General features: G+C 42.0%; 1 protein-coding gene and 1 long non-coding RNA gene across 3 annotated transcripts in view; one reads left to right on the top strand and one right to left on the bottom strand.

The window, feature by feature from the left end:
* Nucleotides 1-14,070, top strand: part of PDS5B (PDS5 cohesin associated factor B) — a 69,711-nt gene extending 55,641 nt beyond the window's left edge. Inside the window, exons 24-35 of one of the 2 annotated variants that reach the window (XR_014525069.1) lie at nt 309-432; nt 605-809; nt 1,464-1,578; nt 1,920-2,052; nt 3,370-3,489; nt 4,149-4,211; nt 5,036-5,181; nt 7,464-7,623; nt 8,270-9,767; nt 9,861-9,962; nt 10,217-10,355; nt 11,487-14,070. Coding sequence is in view for 1 of the 2 variants with exons in the window: in XM_083498850.1 (XP_083354976.1) it covers nt 309-432; nt 605-809; nt 1,464-1,578; nt 1,920-2,052; nt 3,370-3,489; nt 4,149-4,211; nt 5,036-5,181; nt 7,464-7,563; nt 9,325-9,767; nt 9,861-9,962; nt 10,217-10,355; nt 11,487-11,522 (1,726 nt within the window). In the remaining variant the exon portion in view is untranslated. The remainder of the gene's footprint in view (nt 1-308; nt 433-604; nt 810-1,463; nt 1,579-1,919; nt 2,053-3,369; nt 3,490-4,148; nt 4,212-5,035; nt 5,182-7,463; nt 7,624-8,269; nt 9,768-9,860; nt 9,963-10,216; nt 10,356-11,486) is intronic. The other variant, XM_083498850.1, reaches the window with a different exon arrangement.
* Nucleotides 14,071-14,426: 356 nt separating this feature from the next.
* Nucleotides 14,427-23,195, bottom strand: LOC310704964. The gene is made up of 3 exons (XR_014525126.1): nt 23,130-23,195; nt 22,135-22,244; nt 14,427-14,549 (listed from the first exon to the last, which is right to left on the bottom strand). It is a non-coding gene; the product is annotated as an uncharacterized lncRNA (long non-coding RNA).
* Nucleotides 23,196-23,615: the final 420 nt, after the last annotated feature.

The raw sequence follows: 23,615 nt of genomic DNA, 5'->3' as shown, positions 1-23,615 counted from the left end.
TCATTTGATACGTTGTGAGCCGCTTTGGACACAAATTTGGCATGCAAAGTGGCATCCAAATAAACTACTGATGGTGATATGTGAAGGCCAGCGCTCGTCTCTGCTTTATAAGCTGAGCTATGGTTGTTTGAATACTGCCACGCTGAGAAGGCAGATCATGTGATCTTGACAGGTGACCCTTCCTGCCTTTCGGGTACGTGTAATGGGGGTTGTGAGAAAACGAATGTGAGCCAAGCATGAAGAGCCTTTGCACAATACTCTAGTGGTTATTATCCTAATTAGTTCATATTCCGTTTCTTCTTTTTCAGCAAACCTGATATGTCTCGTCTGAGGCTAGCTGCTGCAAGTGCTATTGTGAAGCTAGCCCAGGAGCCTTGTTATCACGAAATCATTACGTTAGAACAGTACCAGCTGTGTGCATTAGCTATTAATGTAAGTTAAACAGAAGGGCATTGCTGGGCATTTGCATGCTAATTATACATAGCTTGACACAGTCAAAATTTTACAGTGTTAACATGTGCAGCAAAGTACGTTGGACTTCTAAGAAAAGGTGAGCCTATAGGGAACAAGTCATTGTTGTATAAAATCTTTTTTTTCCCCCCAGGATGAATGTTACCAGGTTAGACAAGCATTTGCTCAGAAACTTCATAAAGGTCTAGCAAGGCTACGGTTGCCACTAGAGTATATGGCGATATGTGCACTGTGTGCAAAAGACCCCGTAAAAGAGAGAAGAGCGCATGCGAGACAGTGCCTTGTGAAAAACATCAATGTGAGAAGGGAATATCTGAAGCAGCATGCAGCAGTTAGCGGTAAGTACCGGCCTAATAATTTCTAGATTAGGTTATTGTGCTGTGCTGTATGTGGGGCTGCCCTTAAAGCCAGTGAGAGCCAGTGTGGTGTAGTGGTTAAGAGCGGTAGTCTCGTAATCTGGGGAACCGGGTTTGCTTCCCCGCTCCTCCACATGCAGCTGCTGGGTGACCTTGGGCCAGTCACACTTCTTTGAAGTCTCTCAGCCCCACTCACCTCACAGAGTGTTTTTTGTAGGGGAGGAAGGGAAAGGAGAATGTTAGCCGCTTTGAGACTCCTTAGGGTAGTGATAAAGCGGGATATTAAATCCAAACTACTATACTACTACTTCTTCTTCTTCTTCTTCTTCTTAAATTTTCTGGAAGCTTCAGCTGTGTATGTGCAGGAGCAAGGTTTCTGACTGAAGTTGATTTTTGCCCAATATTGATGTCATTGCCTCTCAGTTATTTCTAGGGTTAGGGCTACAACTTTTTAAAGCCTTCAACCAGAAGTTGGAATCTTCTGGCCACCCGCATATATGCGCTTGTCTTTGTGGACGTATTTGCATGAGATTGAAAATGATTTGCATTGGAATCTATATAAATTGAATATTCTTTAATCACTATTATGAAGCAATCCAAACCTTACTATTTCCCCCCTCAATTTTACACTTTCAGAAAAACTCTTGTCGCTTTTACCAGAGTATGTTGTTCCGTATACTATCCATCTTCTGGCTCATGATCCCGATTATGTCAAAGTTCAAGATATCGAACAACTGAAAGATATTAAAGAGTAAGACTTTCTAAAAAGATAAGATACATTATACAATTGATAGTATGTGTCAGTCTGTTTTCATATGCTGATTTGTAGTTTGTATTAGTTTCGCTAAGGAAATCGCTTTTTCAATTCTCTCTTTTCCCAGACTAGAGAAATCAGTTAATTATTTTTAACCATTGTGAATAGAGAATCATTGAACTGTAAAGTTAGAAGGTACTTCAAGGGTTATTTAGTCCAACCCCCTGCAATGCAGGAAACTGAGCTAAAGCATCCATGACCGATGACCATGCGCTTTTGCAGAGTATATGGTTGTATTTTCTGACAGTTATATATTTAATAAGGAATTTTTCTTTTAGGTGTCTTTGGTTCATATTAGAAATATTGATGTCTAAAAATGAAAATAATAGCCATGCATTTATCAGAAAAATGGTAGAAAACATTAAACAGACAAAAGATGCTCAAGGACCCGATGACCCAAAAATGAATGAAGTAAGTTGAATTAAAATATTTGGATGCAGGAATTAGGATAATTGAAGTGTGTGTGTGAGAGAGAGAGAGAGAGAGAGAGTGATCGATCAGTTACTCTCTTATGATTTTTGGACACCTGCACAGTGCCTGCCCTGTTTCAAGAGTACTATATTATTAGGTATTAAGCTTTTTGTGAAGGTTGTCTGAGCAGCTGTGATTATCTAGGATGTTCATGCACAATAAATAGACTCAATTAGTTATGTTATACGAATAAAACTTATCAACAACATGAACATATGCAAACAAACCCATACAAATAACAATGAAGTCTATGAACCAGTCGGTCACAAGTAAAAAGTTGCTTTTAGCTATGATTCTTCAGATTCATGCAACTCGTTGATATCTTCTGATTCCTTGGGGAAGTATTTTTAACAGATTCCAGCTTAACTCAACAATAGGCACTAGCTCTCCCAAGATCGTTGTAAGATAAATGCAATCCTTTATTCTTGCTCGGTCATTCTTTATAATAATTTCCTACAATTATAGAATCATAGAGAGAATCATAGACCCACAAGAGTCATCTAATCCAAACCCCTGCACTGCAGGAATCTTTTTGCCCAACACAGGTCTGCTGCTGCTTCTTATCAGCTGTGCTTCTCTATGAGATATGTTGTTCAAAAATCAGCCTTGACTCCAAAAATCCAAAGAAACAGCCCTTTATCATATCATAGGATGTTCATGAACATCCCAGCTGATCTGCTTGAATTGTGCTTGGCAATTGTATAAGATGTTCTTAAGCTGCTGCTTTATAAATTTTGTTAGCTTTTTAAAAATGTATTTCATATTCCTCATAACAAGCAATTGGGGACCCATTTCTTAATTCTTTACCATATATTTACGTGGTTGCCCTGCTAGTACTGTGATCCACTTGGATCAGGCTGTGACTCACTAGTGAATCCCGACCCACCAGTTAAAGACCAGTGCTGTAAAAGGTGGAACTTATTGGGCAGTGTGTTCTTTCAGGATAAAATGAACTTTGTATTCTACTTTTCTCTTATATTGAAGGTTGATTCCATTTTTCGTAGAACTGAAATGGGGGCCGGGGGGGGGGGGCTGGACCATTTTATCCCTCAGATAATCTGGATTCCATAGTTGCAGGCATTCATATGCTGAGCAGAGAGGTGACATTATGTCATACGCTGCAATATCCATCTCCCTCATGTAGATTGATGGTGTTACAAAATATATATGAGCTTTTACATACAAAACTTGCTTTATTTATAGTACTCTAGGATGTTTTCTGATAGTGTTCAAAATCACTTTCTTTCCCTTCCCCAGAAACTTTACACGGTGTGTGATATAGCAATGAACATCATAATATCAAAGAGCACAACATATAGTTTGGAATCGCCCAAAGACCCTGTACTTCCAGCTCGGTATTTCACTCAACCTGACAAGGTAAAATTTGGCTTGTGGATTGGGACCTTTCCTTGCTGAATTGAGAAGTGAAGCCTACAGGTATGGGTTAGCTCTTCTGGAAGGCAAGAACAAAAGTTTTGACCCTGCTTTCCAGAAGAGGAGTGAAGCCTTACCTGCGTGCTCCACTCTTTGCTGACCAGAATAACATTTCATGGTAAGTGCAACTTATTACAAAGGGTAGCTGTTTTGTTCTATGGCAGTGGTTCTCAACCTGTAGGTCCCCAGATGTTGTTGGACTACAACTCCCATCATCCCTGACCACTGGTCATGCTGGCTAGGAATGATGGGAGTTGTAGTCCCATCTGGGGACCCACAGGTTGAGAACCACTATTCTGTGGTAACAAAACAACATAGTATCTGGAGGGCTCTCAATTTTATAGACTTGAAAGATTAATAAATTCTACTCCATAATATTGTGTATAACACAGGGTATTCAGTCTTTATAAAGTGCTGCTGGGAAACTGGCTGTTTTTCATTAAATTTATCTGCTACCGTGATCATAATATTGAATCAAAAATCTGTTCTGATACCTATAAAAATAAAGCTTTTTTACTAGTGTGGCTCCCAAGAGCCAACCAAGGTTCTGACTAAACTGCTATTGAAATATTTCTTCTAATTAGTTTTGTTTCTCTTTGCAGAATTTCAGTAATACCAAAAACTATCTGCCTCCAGAAATGAAATCATTTTTCACGCCAGGAAAGGTGGGCTTTTGTATATACCTACTTAGTATTGCACCAAATTAAACTTATTTGTCTCACTCCCCCCTTTTTATTAAATGAGGTTTTTTTTAAAAAAAAAAAGGAGAAGAAAAAACCCTGCAGATTAGGATGGTGGTTTTCAGATGAAACACACATGAGCACCAGGGAACTGGCTTTTAAAAATACCTAGAAAATAGAGTTATTTGCCTAGTGCTGAAAAACATAAAGAGAACAAACCAGACAAGTTACCTTTGGGGGAGCATTTCAGAATGGGGTGCCACATCCCACCTAATTTTTGGGGGGGAACATCAGGAGAAGGCCCTACAGTAGTGATTTCAATGCACAGGCAGGTACATGTGACCAAAGTTGTCCTTCAGGCAGCCAGGTACAATTTGAATTGTTCTCGGAAGGTGATTGGCAACCACCTGGTCTTAAAACCTGGCATGCTGTGTTCCCTAGTCCCAATTTCCAATTAGCAACCTATTCTGAATTAATAGACGTTTCCAGTGTACAAAATGCTATAATGCACTGCAGTGAACAAGTCTTGATAGCAGGGCATGGATAACTGTGGTCAGGATATGTCTGACTTAGCTCGTGGAAGATGTTATGGGCACAAGACTACAACACCTTAGGGGTAAAAACTGCAACTTTTGTCTAGCCTTTTGTCTTGTCTTGAAACTTAATTTTTCAAGCTGTATATGTTAGGCTCTGGGATTGCCTACCATAAACTGCAGGTTTGAAGATTGGTTTGTTACCCGAGAGACGGATATTCCTATTCCTAAAAATAATAAGCTGAAACTGAGAATTTGCTTTTCCCCCTCCACCAGCCCAAAGCTGCCAACGTTCTTGGAGCAGTTAATAAGCCTCTTTCGTCAGCTGGCAAGCAGTCTCAATCCAAATCTTCACGAATGGAAACCGTAAGCAACGCCAGCAGTAATTCAAATCCATCCTCACCTGGAAGAATCAAAGGGAGGTGGGTACACAGCAAAACGATTAGCTTGTTCAGTAGTTAATATATAAACCCTATATAAAACTTTCCCTCATACTGGTATTATTTAGTGGTATACTAGTGTTAACTTCCAGAGGAGTGTCATTTTTTGTATTTGATGCAACAAAATGTGCAGCCAAATTGGCAATTGGATCTTTACATAGCCAGTTGGGCAGGTGGGTGCCACTAACGGTAATGTTATTGCAATGTTGGCTCTGATCTATTTCTTTGAGCCTGCTATGTCATTTCTGTGACAGCCATATGCTGTCATCATTGCCTGACACATCTGTTAAATGAATGAAATGAATCCATCAACGTTGGCGTTCTTGATACAACTTGGCTTACCAGGATAATGTAACAATAATACTTGAAAGCATGCCAAGTTACAGAATTGTATGTTAAGCTACTTTCATTTTTTAAAATTTGAAGCAGGTTTTTGCTTAGGTCTAAATCAGGCTTCCTCAACCTCGGCCCTCCAGATGTTTTGAGACTGCAGTCGACCTTCATCCCTGACCACTGGTCTTGCTAGCTAGGGATCATGGGAGTTGTAGTCCCGAAACATCTGGAGGGCCGAGGTTGAGGAAGCATGGTCTAAATCTTGCCATTAGCTGTACTGTGTGGCTTCAATTAAGCTGAAGTTGCTGTATTTCAGCCTAACGTTCCTTAGGATAGTGATGTGCTAAACAACATGAGAATTCCAGTTACCATGTACCAAGAGAAAGTGCTCTATAATAATAATTTCACAGAACTTTTGTATCTCTGGTCTTATGCAGATGTAACATTGCCTTATGACTGGCAGTGCCTCTCAGGGTTTTGAACCCGGGGCCTTCCCGATGCAAAGAATGTTCCCTGCTACTGAGACCCTGCCATTCCCTCTGCTACTTCCATACTGGAGAGACATTGTTGGGCATGGGGTCCTTCATAAAGGCAGAATCCTACATGTTCCCTTGCTTGCTATACGAGATCGCTATTATTTTTCTTCCCAGTTGGGTGGGGTGGAACAGAACTGCAGAGCTCTTTACTGAAATGGCAACACAGAAAGTGCAGAAGTGAAATCCTTTATTGCTGGAGTTAGCCAATGCTGATAGACAAAACACAGGCGCTGTGGGGGCTGCTGCCCCTGTTGGGAGGAGGGGAGAAGCCTGCAGGCTTGTTCCTCGAGATTTCCACAACAACAGTGGTGGAAGGGGTTGCAGGGAAGGAGAAAAATAAGCTCCTTTATTTCCCCTCCCCTGCCATCATTGTCTGCCACAGGTTTCCTCCCCCTTCCTGGCCTTGCTTGTCCACTTGCTCGGTCGAACTGTCCTGTCCCCCCCGGCTCAAGTGAGCCATGGCTCAGGCAAGGCACAAAGGAACAGAAGGGTTGGGTGTGGCAGCTCCCCAGCAACCATTCTGCTCTGCTGCCATTGAGGCTGCAGTGGTGGCATTGGCAGGAGGAGCACAGCAGCGACAGAGCAGGGCGATTCCTGGAGATTTGCCATGAGCTGTCCTGGCTGTTCCTCTGCGTCTCCCCTGGATTACCCACCACCCACGCTAGTTGCCTGGGCTGCCCACCGGCTTCTCTGCCATTGTGCTGCAGTGTGCCAGCATCATTACAATTCTCTTGTATAGTAAGAAAGGCATCCTATGAAACAAGCTGGTGTATGGATAGGACTTGTTTTTCAGTGGCTTCCTTTGAGTTGAAATAGAACAAAATGGAAGCTATTTTTCCCTACTTGAGAGGGGTATTCCTGTTCCTCTCATGGGCATAGCCAGGATTTTCGTTGCGGGGGCAGGCTTTTGTTAGGGGTCAAAGCCTCAGATTAGTATTGATTTTTCTTGATTTGGGAGGGGCAGCTGCCCCCACCCTGGCTACTCCTCATGCATTGGGGTCACTTGGATCAGGTTTTAGTCCCCAGTGAATGTACCCCTTTATTGTCTTCCTTTTAAGTGAATGGATGCCAAAAGTGTATTTCAGGACAACAGTGCACTGAAGGTAGACTTTCTGCCTGCTAGGTCTTCAAGAGGCATAGTATATTTATGGTATAGCACTTGTCCTCCCACTCCCAGTATTCTTGAAATATGCAGGTATATCTGTCGTAATAGATGATAAATTTATGTTGGAGGCTAATAAAAATATGTTTTATCAGATTTAAGTTATCTAAAAATCCATTAAGAATAGTTTGTTGCTTCGGGCCTTTTCCTGAAGCCATTGTTAATTTGATACTAAATCAGAAGTGGCAGAATTAATGATATTTCTAAAAAGTCTTTGAATATGTGTGTTATAGACTTGATAGTACTGAAATGGACCACAGCGAAAATGAAGACTATACAATGGCTTCGCCTTTGCCTGGAAAGAAGAATGACAAGAGAGATGATTCTGAAATTGTAAGGATAAATTAAGTGTATTGTGGTTTTCCCCCTTCCAGTAGGTATCTAAATACAGTGGTGCCTCGCAAGACGAAATTAATTCGTTCCGCAAGTTTTTTCTTCTTGCGAGTTTTCCTTCTTGCGAAGCACGGTTTCCCATAGGAATGCATTGAAAATCAATCAATGCGTTCCTATGGAGACCGTCCGGGGACAGAGGGGAAGCGCCGCGCGCCTTCCCCTCTGTCCCCGGACCTGTTTAAAGCAAGGGGCGGCGGGGAGAAGATTGCTTCTCCCCGTTGCCAGCCCCGCAATCTCCGGGGACAGAGGGGAAGGCGCGCGCCGTCCCCGGACCTGTTTTAAAGCAAGGGAAGGGGCAGCGGGGAGAATCGCTTCTCCCCGTTGCCGCCCCTTGGTTCAAAAGGGGTCTGGGGAGAGAGGGGAAGGCGCGCGCCTTCCCCTCTGTCCCTGGAGATTGCGGGGCTGGCAACGGGGAGAAGCGATCTTCTCCCCGCCTCCCCTTGCTTCAAAAGAGGTCCAGGGACAGCGGGGAAGACGCGCTGCGCTTCCCTGCTATCCCCGGAGCTTGCGAGGCAAGCTTCGTTTTGCGAAGCAAGCCCATAGGGAAATGCGTCTTGCAAAGCGGCTAAGAAAACGAAAAACTCCTTCGTCTAGCGAGTTTTTCGTCTTCCGAGGCGTTCGTCTTGCGGGGTACCACTGTAAAAAGAAAAGAAAAGAATGCACATGAAAATCTCGTTGAAAATTTAAAATGGCACCAGCTTTTGAAAATTAGCACATTTGCTTTTGAAGCACCAACTCCAGTCAATGCCTGTCCACATGGCCAGTGGTTAGAAAGGGTGGAAGTAGGAGTCAACCACATCTGGAGGGCACCAGTCTGGGGACAACATGAACTAAGAAGATGCAAAGCTGTTTAGGTTCCATAGGTTACACTTGCTGCAGGTTTGGTTTTGCACATTCTCAGGCAGGAAGACAAACAGGTGTTGCAAGTCACTGCAGCAGCTCCCTTGCTGCCCATGTCTCTTGGTCCTGCATACACCATGAGACAGCACTCCAGGCCTTTCCCTCAAACACCCCTCCCCCTCAGATCATGTGCTTTGCCACACCCACAAACAAAGAGACACAAACAACCCATAATCAAGCCTCAGCAACCAGCCTTAATCCAAAAGTCACAATCTCACTCTCTTCAGTCTCTTCCACCAATACATTGAAAATGCCCCCTTTACATGTCCTGTTCATGAACTCTCAGAGATTGCAAGCAGCTAAGAAGAACTGCTGCAGGCTACTAACTCCTCCCCCAACTCACTTTAACCTTGCTTTTAACCCCCTCCCCCTCAGATTATGTGCTCTCACAATACAGTGGTACCTCTGGATGCAAACGGGATCCGTTCCGGAGCCCTGTTCGCATCCTGAAGCGAACGCAACCCACGTCTGTGCGTGCGTGGGTTGCGATTCGCCGTTTCTGCACATGCGCGTGACGTCATTTTTATCGTCTGCGCATGCGTGAGCGGCAAAACCCGGAAGTAACGCGCTCCGTTACTTCTGGGTCACTGCGGAGCGTGACCCGAAAATACTTAACATGAAGCTACTTCAAACCAAGGTATGACTATAAAGCCAAAAAGGTTAAGAGATAAGATTTTAAGTTAAAAAGGACAAGATACTGCAGCCCATTTTAGGAGAGCGTCACTTGATCTTAAATCTGTTTTCCCGAAGCAGAATCTTGAGATATTTGATGGGAGAAGTAATTTTCTCTTTGTTCCTTAGTCAGATCTGGAAAAGCCCAGAGGAAGGAAGAAAATCATTACAGACTCAGAAGAAAAGTTGGGTATAGACGACCTGAATAAACTGGGGCAAGAACCAAAACTTAGGAGTGGTCAGCGTGGGAGAAAGAGAGCAGCGGCCATTTCAGAGTCTGAGGATCCTCAGTGGTCAGAGGAAAAGAGACTAAAGGAAGATGTGCTAGAAAGTGAAGATGAGCAAAATAGCCCACCAAAGAAGGGGAGAAGAGGGCGACCTCCCAAGGCTTCTACGCAAAAGGAAGAACCAATAGTAAAGGCTCCTAAAAGAGGTAGGAAAAAAGCCACACCAGTAAAACCTGTAGATGAAGAAGAGGAGGAGGAAGAGGAGGAGGAGGAGGAAGAAAGGCAAAATATCGAGCAGAAGCCCAAAGGTCGGCAGTACAAGACACCAAGGAAAGCACAACAGAGGTATTCCCCCCTGTTTTGATATCCGCTTTCTAACTTTCAGCCTCTTTTAATTCTAAATCTGCTGTGTAACTTTGAGATATGCTTCCCAAACAGGTCTGAATCATCTGAAATAAGTACAGCTGAATCGAACCAATCCACACCACAGAAAAGGCGAGGGAGACCACCAAAAACACCACCGTCGCAGCAGAAAAAAGGGTGAGTGTGAGGTGAATTTAATATGGGGTATATTAAATTCAGTTTTAAAATTTTGATACCTCAGATAATTCTGCCAAAATAGTTAACTTGCTGGCCAGTGCTCTTAATGTCCCTCCAGAGTTTTGCAGCAACCTTTGAACATGTATGCACTGTAAGGGCTTACGGGAAATAAGTTCAGTTTTGCTTAAATGCTGTGATGACCTGTGCTTAACACTCCTCGATTAATACACTTGATTTGTGGTTTGCCATTTTAGAAGAGCTGGACGGTCAAAGCAAACAGCAAGTAAAGAAAATGAATCAACTGAAGAGATGGATGTATTTCAAAGTAGTTCCCCTGTTCAGGACATTCCCCAAGAAGTAACAATGGAGGAAGAGGAAGTTTCTACAGTCAGAGTAAGCAAATGTTTGTGTATTGCAGCTACCTATTAAATCTGTTCATTTCATTTCCCCCCAGTTTGAATTATTTTATTACATATAACTACAAATGTTTCAAGAGGTACAGAAACAAACAATGGCTTGCCTGCCTGTTTTAACATCATTTGATAATCACATGTCTTAAAGCTTGATCTTCAGCAAAGAGACACCTTCTACCTACATTTACTGTGGGAAGTGAAATGAATGGATTTTATTGTGGGGTAGGCCAATCATTTACATGCCACACTACAAGAGAAGTGAGCACAGTGGGAATCTAAGTTACCTGTGCTTAATGTGATCCAATGTCTTGATCCAAATAAGCACTCATTACATGATATATTACTAGCAAGCCTCACCATCTTCCTGATTCTGCCTAGTCCCATTGAAATCAACTCTTTCATGATACCCCTCTGAAATAAATAAATGAATGGAACAAGTTTTTTTAGGGTTGCCATATTTCAAAAAGTGAAAATCCGGACACAAATGTTGTTGAGTTTTGTTTTTTTGCAAAATCTCTCCTAAATCCCCCCCCCCCCGGAAGTTCTGTTTTAGGAAATTCATGAAATTAAACCAACTCTTCTAATATGGCCTGCCATAGGTCCGGGTTTTCGAAAAATTCCTTCCGGGCACCATTTGACGGGGGAATGGCAGCCCTAGTTTTTTGGCACTAAACCCATCATCTTTTCAGGGAGCAGAACAGTTTCATGTAGTAATGGTTATTTTCTCCTATATCTAAATCACACTTTTAAAAGGTTATTTTAAAACGGGCATAGGCAAACTCAGCCCTCCATATATTTTGGGACTACAACTCCCATCATCCCGAACAGGACCAGTGGTCAGGGATGATGGGAATTGTATTCCAAAAAAACATCTGGAGGGCCGAGTTCGCCTATGCCTGTTTTAAAAGGTACCTGGAAGTACAAACCAGGGTTGATAAGGAGCCATTGACCACCCAGCTGCACAATTTAAGATGAATTTGGGTTGTGAGTCCCATTTCTGCTTTTGGTTCTTGATGGAGCAGGTGGTGATTCGTGTGGAAGCCTGTTTAGATAGAGAGATCTCTTTTCTGGATTAGAGCCTATAACTCTTCATCTGGTGTTTTTCCCTCAGGTGAGCCGGAGGACATCCAAAAGGGAAAGGCGATGAACAATCCACGTTCCCAGCCTTTGAAGTGAAGTCTTTTTGAAGAATGCCCTTATTATGCATAGTTTCAGGCTGAAGGAAGCTGTTGGTGCTCAGAGTGGGGTTGCTGAAGGAAGTTAGACCAATCTTTTGTTTCCCGCCCTTGCATTTGGAGTTCCTAGGTCACAAGCATAAGCCACACACATGTTAATATCATTAACTGTGGGTTCTTGTGAAGTGTAATGTGCACTGGCTATATAAACACATGGAGTAAAGAAACCACCTGTAAATAATCCTTTTTTTAAAAAAGAAATGTTTCTGACTTCTAAAGTGCTTGTATAGCTTTTACAGCGGCTTTAAACCTGACAGTACCAGACTGTTTGTTAGATATGTTTATTTCGAAAAAGGGAGGGTTGGGGGGGTTAGAATGGATATCAAGCAATATCTGTCAGTGTCTGTATTTTTATTTTTATTGGCATTTAACTGTGAACAAATTATCAGCTTGACAAATAGTGACACTTCTGACACTATTTGCTTGAAAAAGGAAATACATGATCTCTTTATCTTTATGTATCTAATCCAGTGTTTACCTTTGGCACCCATCTGTCTTTGAAGGTGCCAAATTGATTTTGAATGATGTGGGATAAAATAATACAGCCAGATGCAGATTTGTGAAAGTCGATTCATTTTATGCACCTCAGTATTGATTCCAGACTCCTGGACCTCTCGTGGCATTGAGCATTTAAAAAAAAAAAGATTTAATATGTTAATTTTTTATGTGTTAATAAATAATGTAATGAAATCCTATCCCCTTATTTTTCCTTATTGGTTTAATCTGCTGTATCAATAAAATTCTGTAACTGAATTTTTAATAGTCTAGTATGTCAATGTGTATATTTCCTCTTGAACATTATGTTCACAAAGAGCAAATTATTACATTATAATATGAAACCTGGTACCTGAACTTTAGTGAAAAAGCAGGTTTTATAACCATGTAAAAATCGGAAAGAAAATTTTATTGATGCAGTCTGTCTTTATAAAGCTGTTCTTTCTTCAGAGCCAAGTGTTTTGTATTTCACAGTGAGTTGCATGTTTATGAGAAAAATGTAATGAAATTGCAATGTAATTTTTTAAGTCTTATCTGGCTGTAGGATATGCTACCTTGCCTCATGAGAAGAACGTTCTACCAAGAGTTTATTGTACTTTCTTCTTTGTTAACCAAAATTTTTATTTTTGTGAGTGAGGTTATGGGCAGTTAGGGGGTGGGACTTAGGAAGGCCGTGTTTTCATTTGAATGATCAGCTGCAGAATATTCCAGTCAGGGTATTCAAAATCTGTATGAAGCTTCACTTTATGTCCTACCTTAAAGTGATTGAACTTTGTTTCTGGAGTAAAATTACAAAAAAGGAAAAGAAAAGAACAACTAGGGGAAAACTCCTTAAGGCATTGTCCTGTATTCAGTTTTACAAACTGTCTTTGAACCAAAATGTATAGGTTACTATTTATGCTTAGCCAAGCACACTTCATAGTTTTAACATGCTGTTTTCCTCCTGCTTACTAGCAGTAAATGTAAAAGAATCTAATTTTAACTTATTAATATTTTATCTCATGGAATAATGGGACATTGTCATAAAATTAACAAAAGGCATCCTTTTAAGTTATAATTCCAAGGAAGTTTATGCTGGGGAAGGGATGTGAGACATCATGGTAGTTAGCAGACATGTTTGCAAGTATATTTTTCAGAGGTGATTCAACTTTTTTCTAAGCTTTTTTATTATATAATTTGTATTGATTTGTATTATTATCCAGCAGCAGCAATAGACAAAGCCAGACAGTTTGTGTTGATCAAGCTGTTCTGATTAAGTGCTTTTTGTAGTGGCTCTTTTAGCTAGTAATTACTGTTCTTCAGCTGTCCTATATTTTTATGCCCGTAGTTCTGGGTAAACAGCTGTCTGAAAACATTAGCTGAAGGTAGCTCAGATGACTTCACTTAGAAACTTCCCTAGCACAAATTAACCTCAGTGGTTCACAAAGTTTAGCAGTGCAAATGAGAGTTTTTAAATCCTGGGGGGGGGTGGGAAAAGGAAGTTAGCACCGCATTTTCTTCACTGACAATATTGCACTGACAACATTTACGGAGTATATATCTTAAGACCATTTTATACAAAGTATGGAACAGATATTGAAACTACTTGCAGACTGTTGAAGATTTATTTGCATGAACATAGTTTGGTCATATTTCCATTAATATTGCTGCACATCAGTTAATCATAAAATGCCAATGTTTAAATTTAATCTATAGTTTTGCAGTTTAAATGTTCATTTCTTGCATTTTAATGTGTAATTGGGAAAACAGGTGCAGATGACAATGTTTATAAACCTTTTAGGTTTTATCCTCCTCATACACGTATAATGAATATCTTATGTACTAACACTTTGAGATCTGCATACAGTAGCTGCAGTAAAATAATGTATAAAGAGACTATACGCTAAGATTCAGTTAGCGTGCTCTTCAATTATGTTCAGTTTATAGTATGTACTGTATAACATTAAACAGTCAAATTGAACTCCCTGTTACAAGTTCAAGTATGAAATTATTATGCTTACAGTAAGTTATATTGCAACAGTCTGCAGCCAATCATACTAATCCATTTTAAAGATACAATTTTCTTTCTGCAGTGCAACTGGAAACAGTGATTTCTCGCTCTCTCTGTACTTTTTTTTTTAAAAAGGCAAAACTCTTCAAACAACTTCCATAGGTTTTACCTAATACTTTTCTCTGCATCAGTTCCCAAAAATGCAGTTATGCTAGATATGTTTAGATTACAATTGCAATCTCTGTTATGGGGGGCGGGCGGGGGGCAGGGGGATGAACACACACATTTTCCCATCAGTTCTAGGCTTGTTATTAAATAGTGAATTTCTCACCCATTTTGCCTTGCCTTTGCCAGAGGGCTGTTCAGGGACTAGTCTGGGTTGACATCACAATGCCTTGCAAATCCCAGCTGACTATTGCTCCTGATCTTGCAAATTTAGAGTATTGTTCTTGACCTGAGGGGAGAGAGACAGCTGAAAGTGCAACAGAGGATAACAGCGGCCAGAGGACCCAATAATAGTAACATGGCAAGGGGTACCAGAAAAGAGGTGAACTCATCTCAGCTGTCAACGTTTCTCTTTTTTAAAGGGAAATTCCCTTATTCCAAATAGGATTGCTCACAAGAAAAGGGAAAGGTTGACAGCTATGATCTCAAGGCAAACACAACCCCTCTCTATTAGATCTCTTTGTCACGGCCATCCGAAGTCTGAGAGATTACTACCATTTTAGTCACCAGAACTGCCTGCTGTCAGTACAGAGGTCAGTGCAAATTAAACCAGGAAGGTGCAGTGGTAAGGACCCATTAGACTGTATGCATAATCACAGCGGGAGAAAGGATAAAACCATTCTTTGTGGTTTAAGTGATTTTTTTTTGGAGGCGGCCACACTGAGTTAAGGTTGTCTTTTCCCTAATGTGGCTTTACAGTGGTACCTCTTGTTATGAACTTAATTCGTTCCGGAGGTCCGTTCTTAACCTGAAACCGTTCTTAACCTGAGGTACCACTTTAGCTAATTGAGCCTCCCACTGCTGCGCGATTTCTGTTCTCATCCTGAGGTAAAGTTCTTAACCCAAGGTACTACTTCCAGGTTAGCGGAGTCTGTAACCTGATGTGTTTGTAACCTGAGGTACCATTGAATTTCTTAAGGTGTAGGCTCTCACTGAGCAATATATTCTGAAGAAGACGTTATTGTTCTTGGGCATACAGGAATTAGAATTTCTGAACCAGCAGGTACAGGAGACTTAATTCTGATTTATTGAGATATGTGTGCTACCTGGTCGGCAGTTTGTTTAAATTTACCCTGTGCAGTTAATAACTCTTGGCTGAGCGTCTCTTACTTGTTCCCATTTTGAGTGTCCTTCGTTCCCCTAGAAGATATAGATCAAACCATCACAATTTGTGCCTTGCTTGACAACTCTGGGATGACTGGATATTTCCTTCACTGCTACAAGAAAACATGTTGGCTTCATTTATCTTCGTGTCTGTGGCAGAACACCATGCATTGTGGGAATGCTTAACAGTGCAGCCTTCCAGCAGAAATTATTAGAAAATAATTTAATTAGCCTTAGAAAATTCAAAGGTATTCCTGCATGTTGCCAGTTGGGAAATTGTGGCTCTGCCACCCTGTCTAATTAAATACTACGTTTAAAGTTTTAAACCAGTTCTTGGCATCAAGTCTAGCTCTGTTAGATAAATACCTTCCCCCAACCACCTTAATTATGGTCAAAATTTATAATAAATAATTGCTGGAATTGCTTGAACCATAAGCTAGTGGGCTATATACTGCCTTGGCATTTTCCTATCAATGGCAGTGATTTGTCTGAATGTTTGCTGGTTGTAATATAGCAGTATTCTCAAAGCTCTGCTTTGCTAGTCCCACTCAGATCAGTGGGATTCAAGAGTATTCCATCATCTTCTGACTACTGCCTCATTTCTTCCCTGTTGATTTTCGCTCCCTCTGTCCTGGAAAAATCATGAATAAAGAGTCAACCTTCGCAGAAGCAAAGTAGTTTCAATAAAGCATTAAGAACTCATTGTTGAGAAATTTACATTTATTAATAAATACCGTTTTGAATATGATGGGAAATAATATTTCATTCTGCAGGAGGAGTATGCTACTGTAATTACATGTGTATTGCTTGTATGTGTCGGGTTCAGCATTGTAAGGTTACACACTGCTTAAATTATCCTGAAATGCTTTTTGATGTTGGAATTAATGTCCTTGCGAATACTACATGTACGGTTTGAAGAACAGTCACACAAGCCTGATCACTGACATGGGATGTTAACGGAAATAACTATCACTGTATCCTGGCAATCGCTTAAATAGAAATTGGTGAGAAAAGTAGCTCCATTGACGGAGCTATTTATCAGGAGCTGCCCTCTGTATCCTCCACCCAAACAAGCAGGGGCACTGTTGGAGTCCCAAGGACACATTCCAACCAGGGAAAAACATTTGAGTTTGAAGCAGAGCTAGAGAGGAGTACGTCCTGGGGAAGATCCCTCAGGGTGAACAAGGGAGACTTGGAAGGATACCTTTGAGACCTGGGTCTGAGGTTTTCCACAGCTGGCTGGTCCTGGGGACTCATGCCCACTGCTTTTCAGCAGCAAGGAAGGGGAACCTGTGGCCCTCCAGATGTTGCTGGAACAAAGCTCCTTTTCCTGCAGGGATGATGGAGGAAGGCCAACAACATCAGAAAGACCCCAGGTTTCACATCCCTGTGTGGCGGCTTAGCATCCTGACAATTTGGGTTAGTTGCTAAAGAAGGTGGTGTGTTTTTTGTACTTTCCAGCGACTGAAGTGGACTATGACTTTTAAAAGGGATGGAGTCGTGGTTGGCATTCATTTTAAAATCAAATGCATAATACTCATTTTAAATGGTAAGCTGGTTGCTTTCCAGCTGCTCAGACCATTTTATAGCCTTTTGTGTTCTTTAATTCTACGTTCAACGCTGTCCTTCAATAAGCTCTTGGAAAAGAAAAGCGGGGGGTTTTTTTGCCCACACAATATATAATGGGGGAGATGACAACAAATAGAGAAGCAATCTGGTAATTGAGTGATGTCTTCTTTGTGTACTGTGGGATACTTCATTATAATGAGCTTGCACTACATGACAAAGCATAGTAAGAGCTTGAACGCACTTCATTAAGGTGCTGCCAAGCAGCTTTCAGTCAAACAAGATATGCTCATTTGTTCAAAACAGTTGCTTATATATTTCATGATCATACTAGCCTTTATAAACCTAATGCTTCCCAGCTGCATATCAGCCCCGGACAACTGTTTGGAACTGATGGGCTGTGGGAGTCCAAAACATCTAGAGGGCACCAGGTTGGCAAAGGCTGACTTATACAGTATTTTTTAAATGTGTATATAGACCTTCATACACCTTTCAGCCATGTATGAAGATTTAGCAGAACTTGTAAGGTAAAGGGACCCCTGACCATTAGGTCCAGTTGTGACCGACTCTGGGGTTGCGGTGCTCATCTCGCTTTATTGGCCAAGGGAGCCGGCGTACAGCTTCCGGGTCATGTGGCCAGCATGACTAAGCCGCTTCTGGCGAACCAGAGCAGCGCACGGAAACGCAGTTAAACTTCCCGCTGGAGCGGTACCTATTTATCTACTTGCACTTTGACGTGCTTTCGAACTGCTAGGTGGGCAGGAGCTGGGACTGAACCACGGGCGCTCACCCCCTCCCCGTCACGGGGATTCGAACCGCCGACCTGATCGGCAAGTCCTAGGCTCTGTGGTTTAACCCACAGCACCACCCACATCCCAGAACTTGTAAATTGTTTCTATTACTGTTATCTAGGACATCAGAGATAATGCAGGTTGTAGTCCAAGAACTCAAGAACCTTGTGTGAGCCTTGGAAATTATTTGGGATCACAGCCAAGTTATTTGACAAGACACTTAAGTGGGAGGATGAATGCAAGATTGCCTCTCCAAAGGTGTGGGGGTGGGGATCACTGTAAAGTATAAGTGTTTTTACTTCTCTAGAGCCATGGTGGGGATCCCCAGGGCCCTTCAGGTCTCTATCTAGTCCTCTGGCCAGTGCCCAAGCCATGTCTGCTCTCCAGACCACACCATTACCGGTCCTGTTCCATCCGCCTCAGTGCTTTTGCCTTGTTGGAGTGTGTCATTCAGCTGTGATTTTGCTTCTTGCTTGCCAGGATATTTGTGTACGTAAAGAAACCTTGATTTTCATATGGCTGGAATGTAGGCTACTGGCCAAAGCTATGAGTCACTTTCCTTGCCCTGCCCACTTTTGACTCTGTCCCCACCTAAGACTGATGTGTGGCCTCTGGAAGGTTGGCGACAAGGGATTCTTGGACTGAAATAGGTTTCCCCTCCTCTGCTCTACAGGCAATTTACTTTCAGCCTTGGAAAGAGGAATGGCTTCTCTCCCTAAGCTGTGGTACAGATGTGCATTTATCTGGGTTTCTGTGCAAAGGTAAGGGCAGTCATATGTCTTGATGTAATAATATTTTGGTGTTCAGTCTAGACAGGTTCAGTGGTTATTCTAGGCCTTGAGCTAAATAGCCATATTCTTTTGAAGCACAACTTGTCAGAAGTAAAATACTGTGAAACATAGTTCTGGTCAGTAGCTGTTACAGCTGATGGAAAATTGCAGGGTTGTGGGGATGCAAAACCATTACAGATAAAGGTGAAATGCACCCTCTAGCTGAAGGTTTGCCTATTTATTTTATTTATGTGTGTGGTCTGTCTGCCAAAGGCGTACAGGGTGGCTAACAATTTAAAATACTACAGCAAGCAAATGGTACAAAATACAGAACCGAGTTCTCTCAAGCCAACTTCCGGGTCTGCTGATGGCACAAGCTCCCTAATCTGGACTTCTCTTGGAGTAGCCCCAGGGAAGGTAGGAGTGTGGCTGCCCTAACAATTTGTTTAGTATTTAATATCGAGTTTAATATTTAGCCCTTAAATGAAATATATTAACCCTGTCTATTCCATATGGAGAGGCAAAAAGAAATACCTCTTCACACAACACGTAGTTAACCTATGGCATTTGCTCCTACAAGAGCCAGCAATGGTCACCAACTTGGATAGCTTTAAAACAGACCAAGTAATGGAGGAGAGAGCTATCAATGGCTACGAACCTTGGTGGTTCTGTCCTACTTCCACTGTTGGAGGCAATATGCTTCTCTGTAGCAGTTGCTGGAAACGGCATGAGGGGAAAGTTCCCTTGTGGGCTACCCACAGGCATTTGGTTAGCTGCTGTGAGAAAAGGATGCTGGAATAGATGGACCATTGGCCTGATCCAGCACAGTGGCATAGCATGAATTGCCAGAGCCCGGGACCACACACAATGGGAGGGAGGAAAAGGATGGAGTATAACGCCATCCACCACCCAGGAGATTGCAGCTGCAGAGATAAGGAAAGAGTTGTTCTGTTGTCTGGAGAGGTCACTTCCTGGTTCGCATGGAGAAGCAGTTTTCAACAGAGCCCAGTGATGGAAGCATGCAGATGTACCAGTATTCAGGCAATACTGGGTGTTGAAATTTTGCATGCTTAACAATTTTGTGCCTGGGGCAACTGCCTCACCCCACATTACACCACTGAGGCAAAAGGCTCTGCTTAGGTTCTTACATATTTGTTGTGTCTTGAGAATGATGTGCTAGGTAGTATAGAAATGTTTTAATAAATAATAAACTCAGGGCAACATATATAGAATTTCCCCATTGTGTACTTAGTTAGCAACTCTGAGGCGGCTTACAGCTGAGAGAAAGTGATTTGCCCAAAGCCTCTATGAGGCTCATGACTAAGAAAGTATTTCAACCTGGCAATTCCACAGTCGGTCCCAGCACTCAAAGACACAGCATCATAAATCAATCAGTGAATGTGTTGTATGACCTTAAAGTTTTAAACATGAGTAATATGAATGGCTAAGGCTAGTGAGCATAAATACACACTGTGAAATACAGCTTTCCCCCTCTTCATTGAAACAAATTGGATTCATAAGTGATTTCAATTAGGACTACGGCAATAAGATGCTTAAGTTGCTGGTCTTAATAGGCAGATGATAAATACTTCGCGTCAATGCACCTTATTAGCTAGTTAAATCTAATTAAAACAATCATCTCTTGTTTTCCATTCCTCACATCTGCTTTCCAGAGGTACAAACATAAAAAGCTATAGGTTGTTTAATTCACTTTTAGTGTAATTTCTACCTCCAGAATGAAACACACTTTTCACATATATATATTTTACTTCAGAAAAGACATTTTAGCTGCAATGTCTTTATCCTTGAAGCTAAAGCCTTTTTTTGTAGTATCGGCTCAGGTTTTCTGTTACTTGTGGGTTGTGTCACAACTGCAAACAAGTATTTTTTTACTGTGTCCTGATGCTTGTCTGGGATTTTAATACACCCATTCCCCATTGGAAAGTGACATTTATATTTATTTATTGTTAATCTGCAAAGAATAGATATTGGTATTCATGGGAGAGTCACTCCTCATTAATGCAATGTGCTTCTCTTCAAGCTTTAGAGAAACTATTTGTAATGGAAATTAGCTAGAGCCACTACAGAAAACAGGAATAATATTCTAATTAGTTTTCCTAGAATTAGGTAACATACTGCAAGTGACATTACATTAAAAGAAATATCAGGCCATTTTTAAAAATCTTGTAAGATGAGCGGGTGGTAGATCTGAATTCTGTGGTTTTATGGTTTGCATAGCTAATGACAGCTCTTGCTCCTAAAGCAGGGGTCTGCAACCTTTAAGACAAAAAGAGCCACTTGGACCCATTTCCGAAGAAAAAAAAACTGGGAGCCGCAAAACTCGTCATTATAAAAATAACTTTTTTGTCACTTTTTTATTATTTCTTTGTTTGTTTGACCCCTCAGAATTACTCCTCCTCATAGAAATAAACGTTAAATTAACAAGTTACCTTTTTGTGTGTGTGTGTTCTTCACTCCCCTTCAAAACAGTGACCAGCGTACATGCCCCCTTTCAATGCAGTGACCAGCGTACATGCCCCTTACAATGTAGCGGGAGGGCAGGAAGGTGGTGTCGGGACTGTGCGTGACTAACGCACACACTGCCCCCATGCGACGTCACAGCCAGTACAGCGCCCGCCACAGTGGGGAGTGTCGGGCCGCACAATGCGCCTCCTCCCCTTGCTAGTATCCGCCCCGGAGCCGCGGCAAAGGTGTAAAAGAGCCACATGCGGCTCCGGAGCCGCGGGTTGCAGACCCCTGTCCTAAAGATCCACACCTACCAAAGGCCCTGAGAATGAGGCAGAGAGAGTAAAATGAAAGCCTCTTCTGCCGCGGAATAAAACTTTCAAGAAACTGGAGGGCAGACTTCGGCACAGCATTAACTGGGACAGGGACAAAATCTGCTGCTGCTGTTTAGAAGATCTGGGTGTGCTGAGCATTTTCTAAAGAACAGCTTTCTACTAGTGCTGCTATAACAATTACTAATGGTAAGGGCAGCAATCAATAACCTGGGGGTGTGTGGGAAGTCTTGGAGGGGTGGCCTGCAAATAAATGGTTTGCATGACTCATCCACAATCCCTGTTGTGCCGAGATAAGGTACACGTGCATCCACAGCCTGTTGAGTGGACAGCATCTGTTACTGCTAATTTCCTTGAAAACTTACTCAATTATCATGTGAACTTTAAGAACACATAAAGCAATTAAAATCAAGGTTGCTCTAAGTCGGGTAGTCAAGCTTTTTATACGTACCGCCCACTAATGCATCGTTCTTGATGGTAAAATTTCCTTACTGCCCACCAGTGCTCGATGGAAGGAGGATTCAGCTTGTGCCATAGAACCCCCTACCGCCCACCTAGAATCCTAAAATCCCCACTAGTGGGTAGTAGGGACCAGGTTGACAACCCCTGTGGCTTGATTCATTGATGTGTACAACTTGGGGGGGAAAGGACCTATGCACTTTAGAGGGCTAATGGTCCAGTCAACTTCTGCCTTGACCTAGGGGAGGTGAACTTCTAATTAGGCCTCCCAGTCCTCTCCATTGGACCTGTGAGACCATTATGCCCAGCCACTTCCTCCTGCTTACCTGGTAGATGATGTCAGGTGTGGAGCACGCCAAACTGGCTGTGATGAAAGGGGGTTCCAACCCCTAGCCTAGTAGTATTCTAGCTCACTGCCATGGAGCAGCTGTGAATCCTGAAATGGAAAAGTCGGGGTGAAGATCATTTCCTCATGATATAATGAGCAGACATACAACCAAATGGACCGACAGAAGGGCAAGTGGGAGCCTTCTGACTTAACTCATGGCAGAATTAGTGTAGCTGGCAGCTGCTGTACTATAATGGACATACTCATTATCTTCACTTGAGAGAAAAGTATCTTCAGTTGTTTGCTTATGTACACGGAATGTTGTTTCCCAAGAGACCTGAATATCTTGTGTTTCTTTACTGGTGGTTCATGGCTACTGAACTGCGATGGAGAAACAGTTGGGAGCTGCGATGTAGCCAGCAAAAGATAAACAAGTTTGTGTTCTTTACAGCTGGCTGAAACACGGATTCTGGTAAAGAGTCAAATGACTGCTGTTTGCTTTTTTTGAGGAAACTGTTTTTCATATTTGTACTATCTATTCAGGAGCTTGCTGTTCCTCATGCTCAATGTGGATATTTTGTAATTACAAAAATTCTGCATGTCTCCAGAACGCCCTCCTCACAAGATGGCAGGCCCTGAAGCAGCTGCCCTAGGCACTTCCTACCAGCTGGGAAGGACCAAGCTGCATATTAAGACTTCTCTTTAGATAAATTTTAAAATTGACCTATCCTGTTCCACAACACTTCCCTAATCTATAAAACTACCAAATGGGCTTTGAGGAGAAGCCGAAATAGCTTCTGCGTCAAACTTTTCTGCTCATTTCGTGATACATGCTTTATTCATTCATCTACATATATAAATATATTTCATGATTTTTTTTCATTACTGCTCATAAGTACAGCAGCTTGCTTCAGCTTATGCCAGAAGCTGAAAAATGGGAGGAGGAGAATAGCATTTTCTCATGCGAGACAGTACAATCCTATGTATGTTTACTCAGAAGCAAGTCCCACTGGTTTCAATGGAAGTGGAGCTCACTGTTGGAAATCTCAGGATGCAACACTCAGAGGAGAAGATGGTGAAATGCAAACAGGGGACACAGAAAGGGCTGAACTCCTCAATGCCTTCTTTGCCTCAGTCTTCTCCGATAAAGAAAACAATGCCCAACCTGAAGAATTTGGAGCAAATGATTCAGCAAAGGAAACACAGCCCAGAATAACTAAGGAGATAGTACAAGAATACTTGGCTAGTTTAGATGTATTCAAGTCTCCAGGGCCAGATGAACTGCATCCAAGAGTATTAAAAGAACTGGCAGATGTGATCTCAGAACCACTGGCAGTCATCTTTGAGAATTCCTGGAGAACAGGCGAAGTCCCGGCAGACTGGAGGAGGGCAAATGTTGTCCCTATTTTCAAAAAGGGGAAAAGAGAGGACCCAAATAATTACCGCCCAGTCAGTCTGACATCAATACCAGGGAAGATT

The sequence above is a fragment of the Podarcis liolepis genome (genome assembly GCF_965112155.1).
Source record: "Podarcis liolepis genome assembly, chromosome: 4".
Classification (NCBI taxonomy): Eukaryota; Metazoa; Chordata; class Lepidosauria; order Squamata; family Lacertidae; genus Podarcis; species Podarcis liolepis.
The sequence above is the reverse complement of the archived record's forward strand: the minus strand, read 5'-3'. Positions and strand labels throughout refer to the sequence as shown.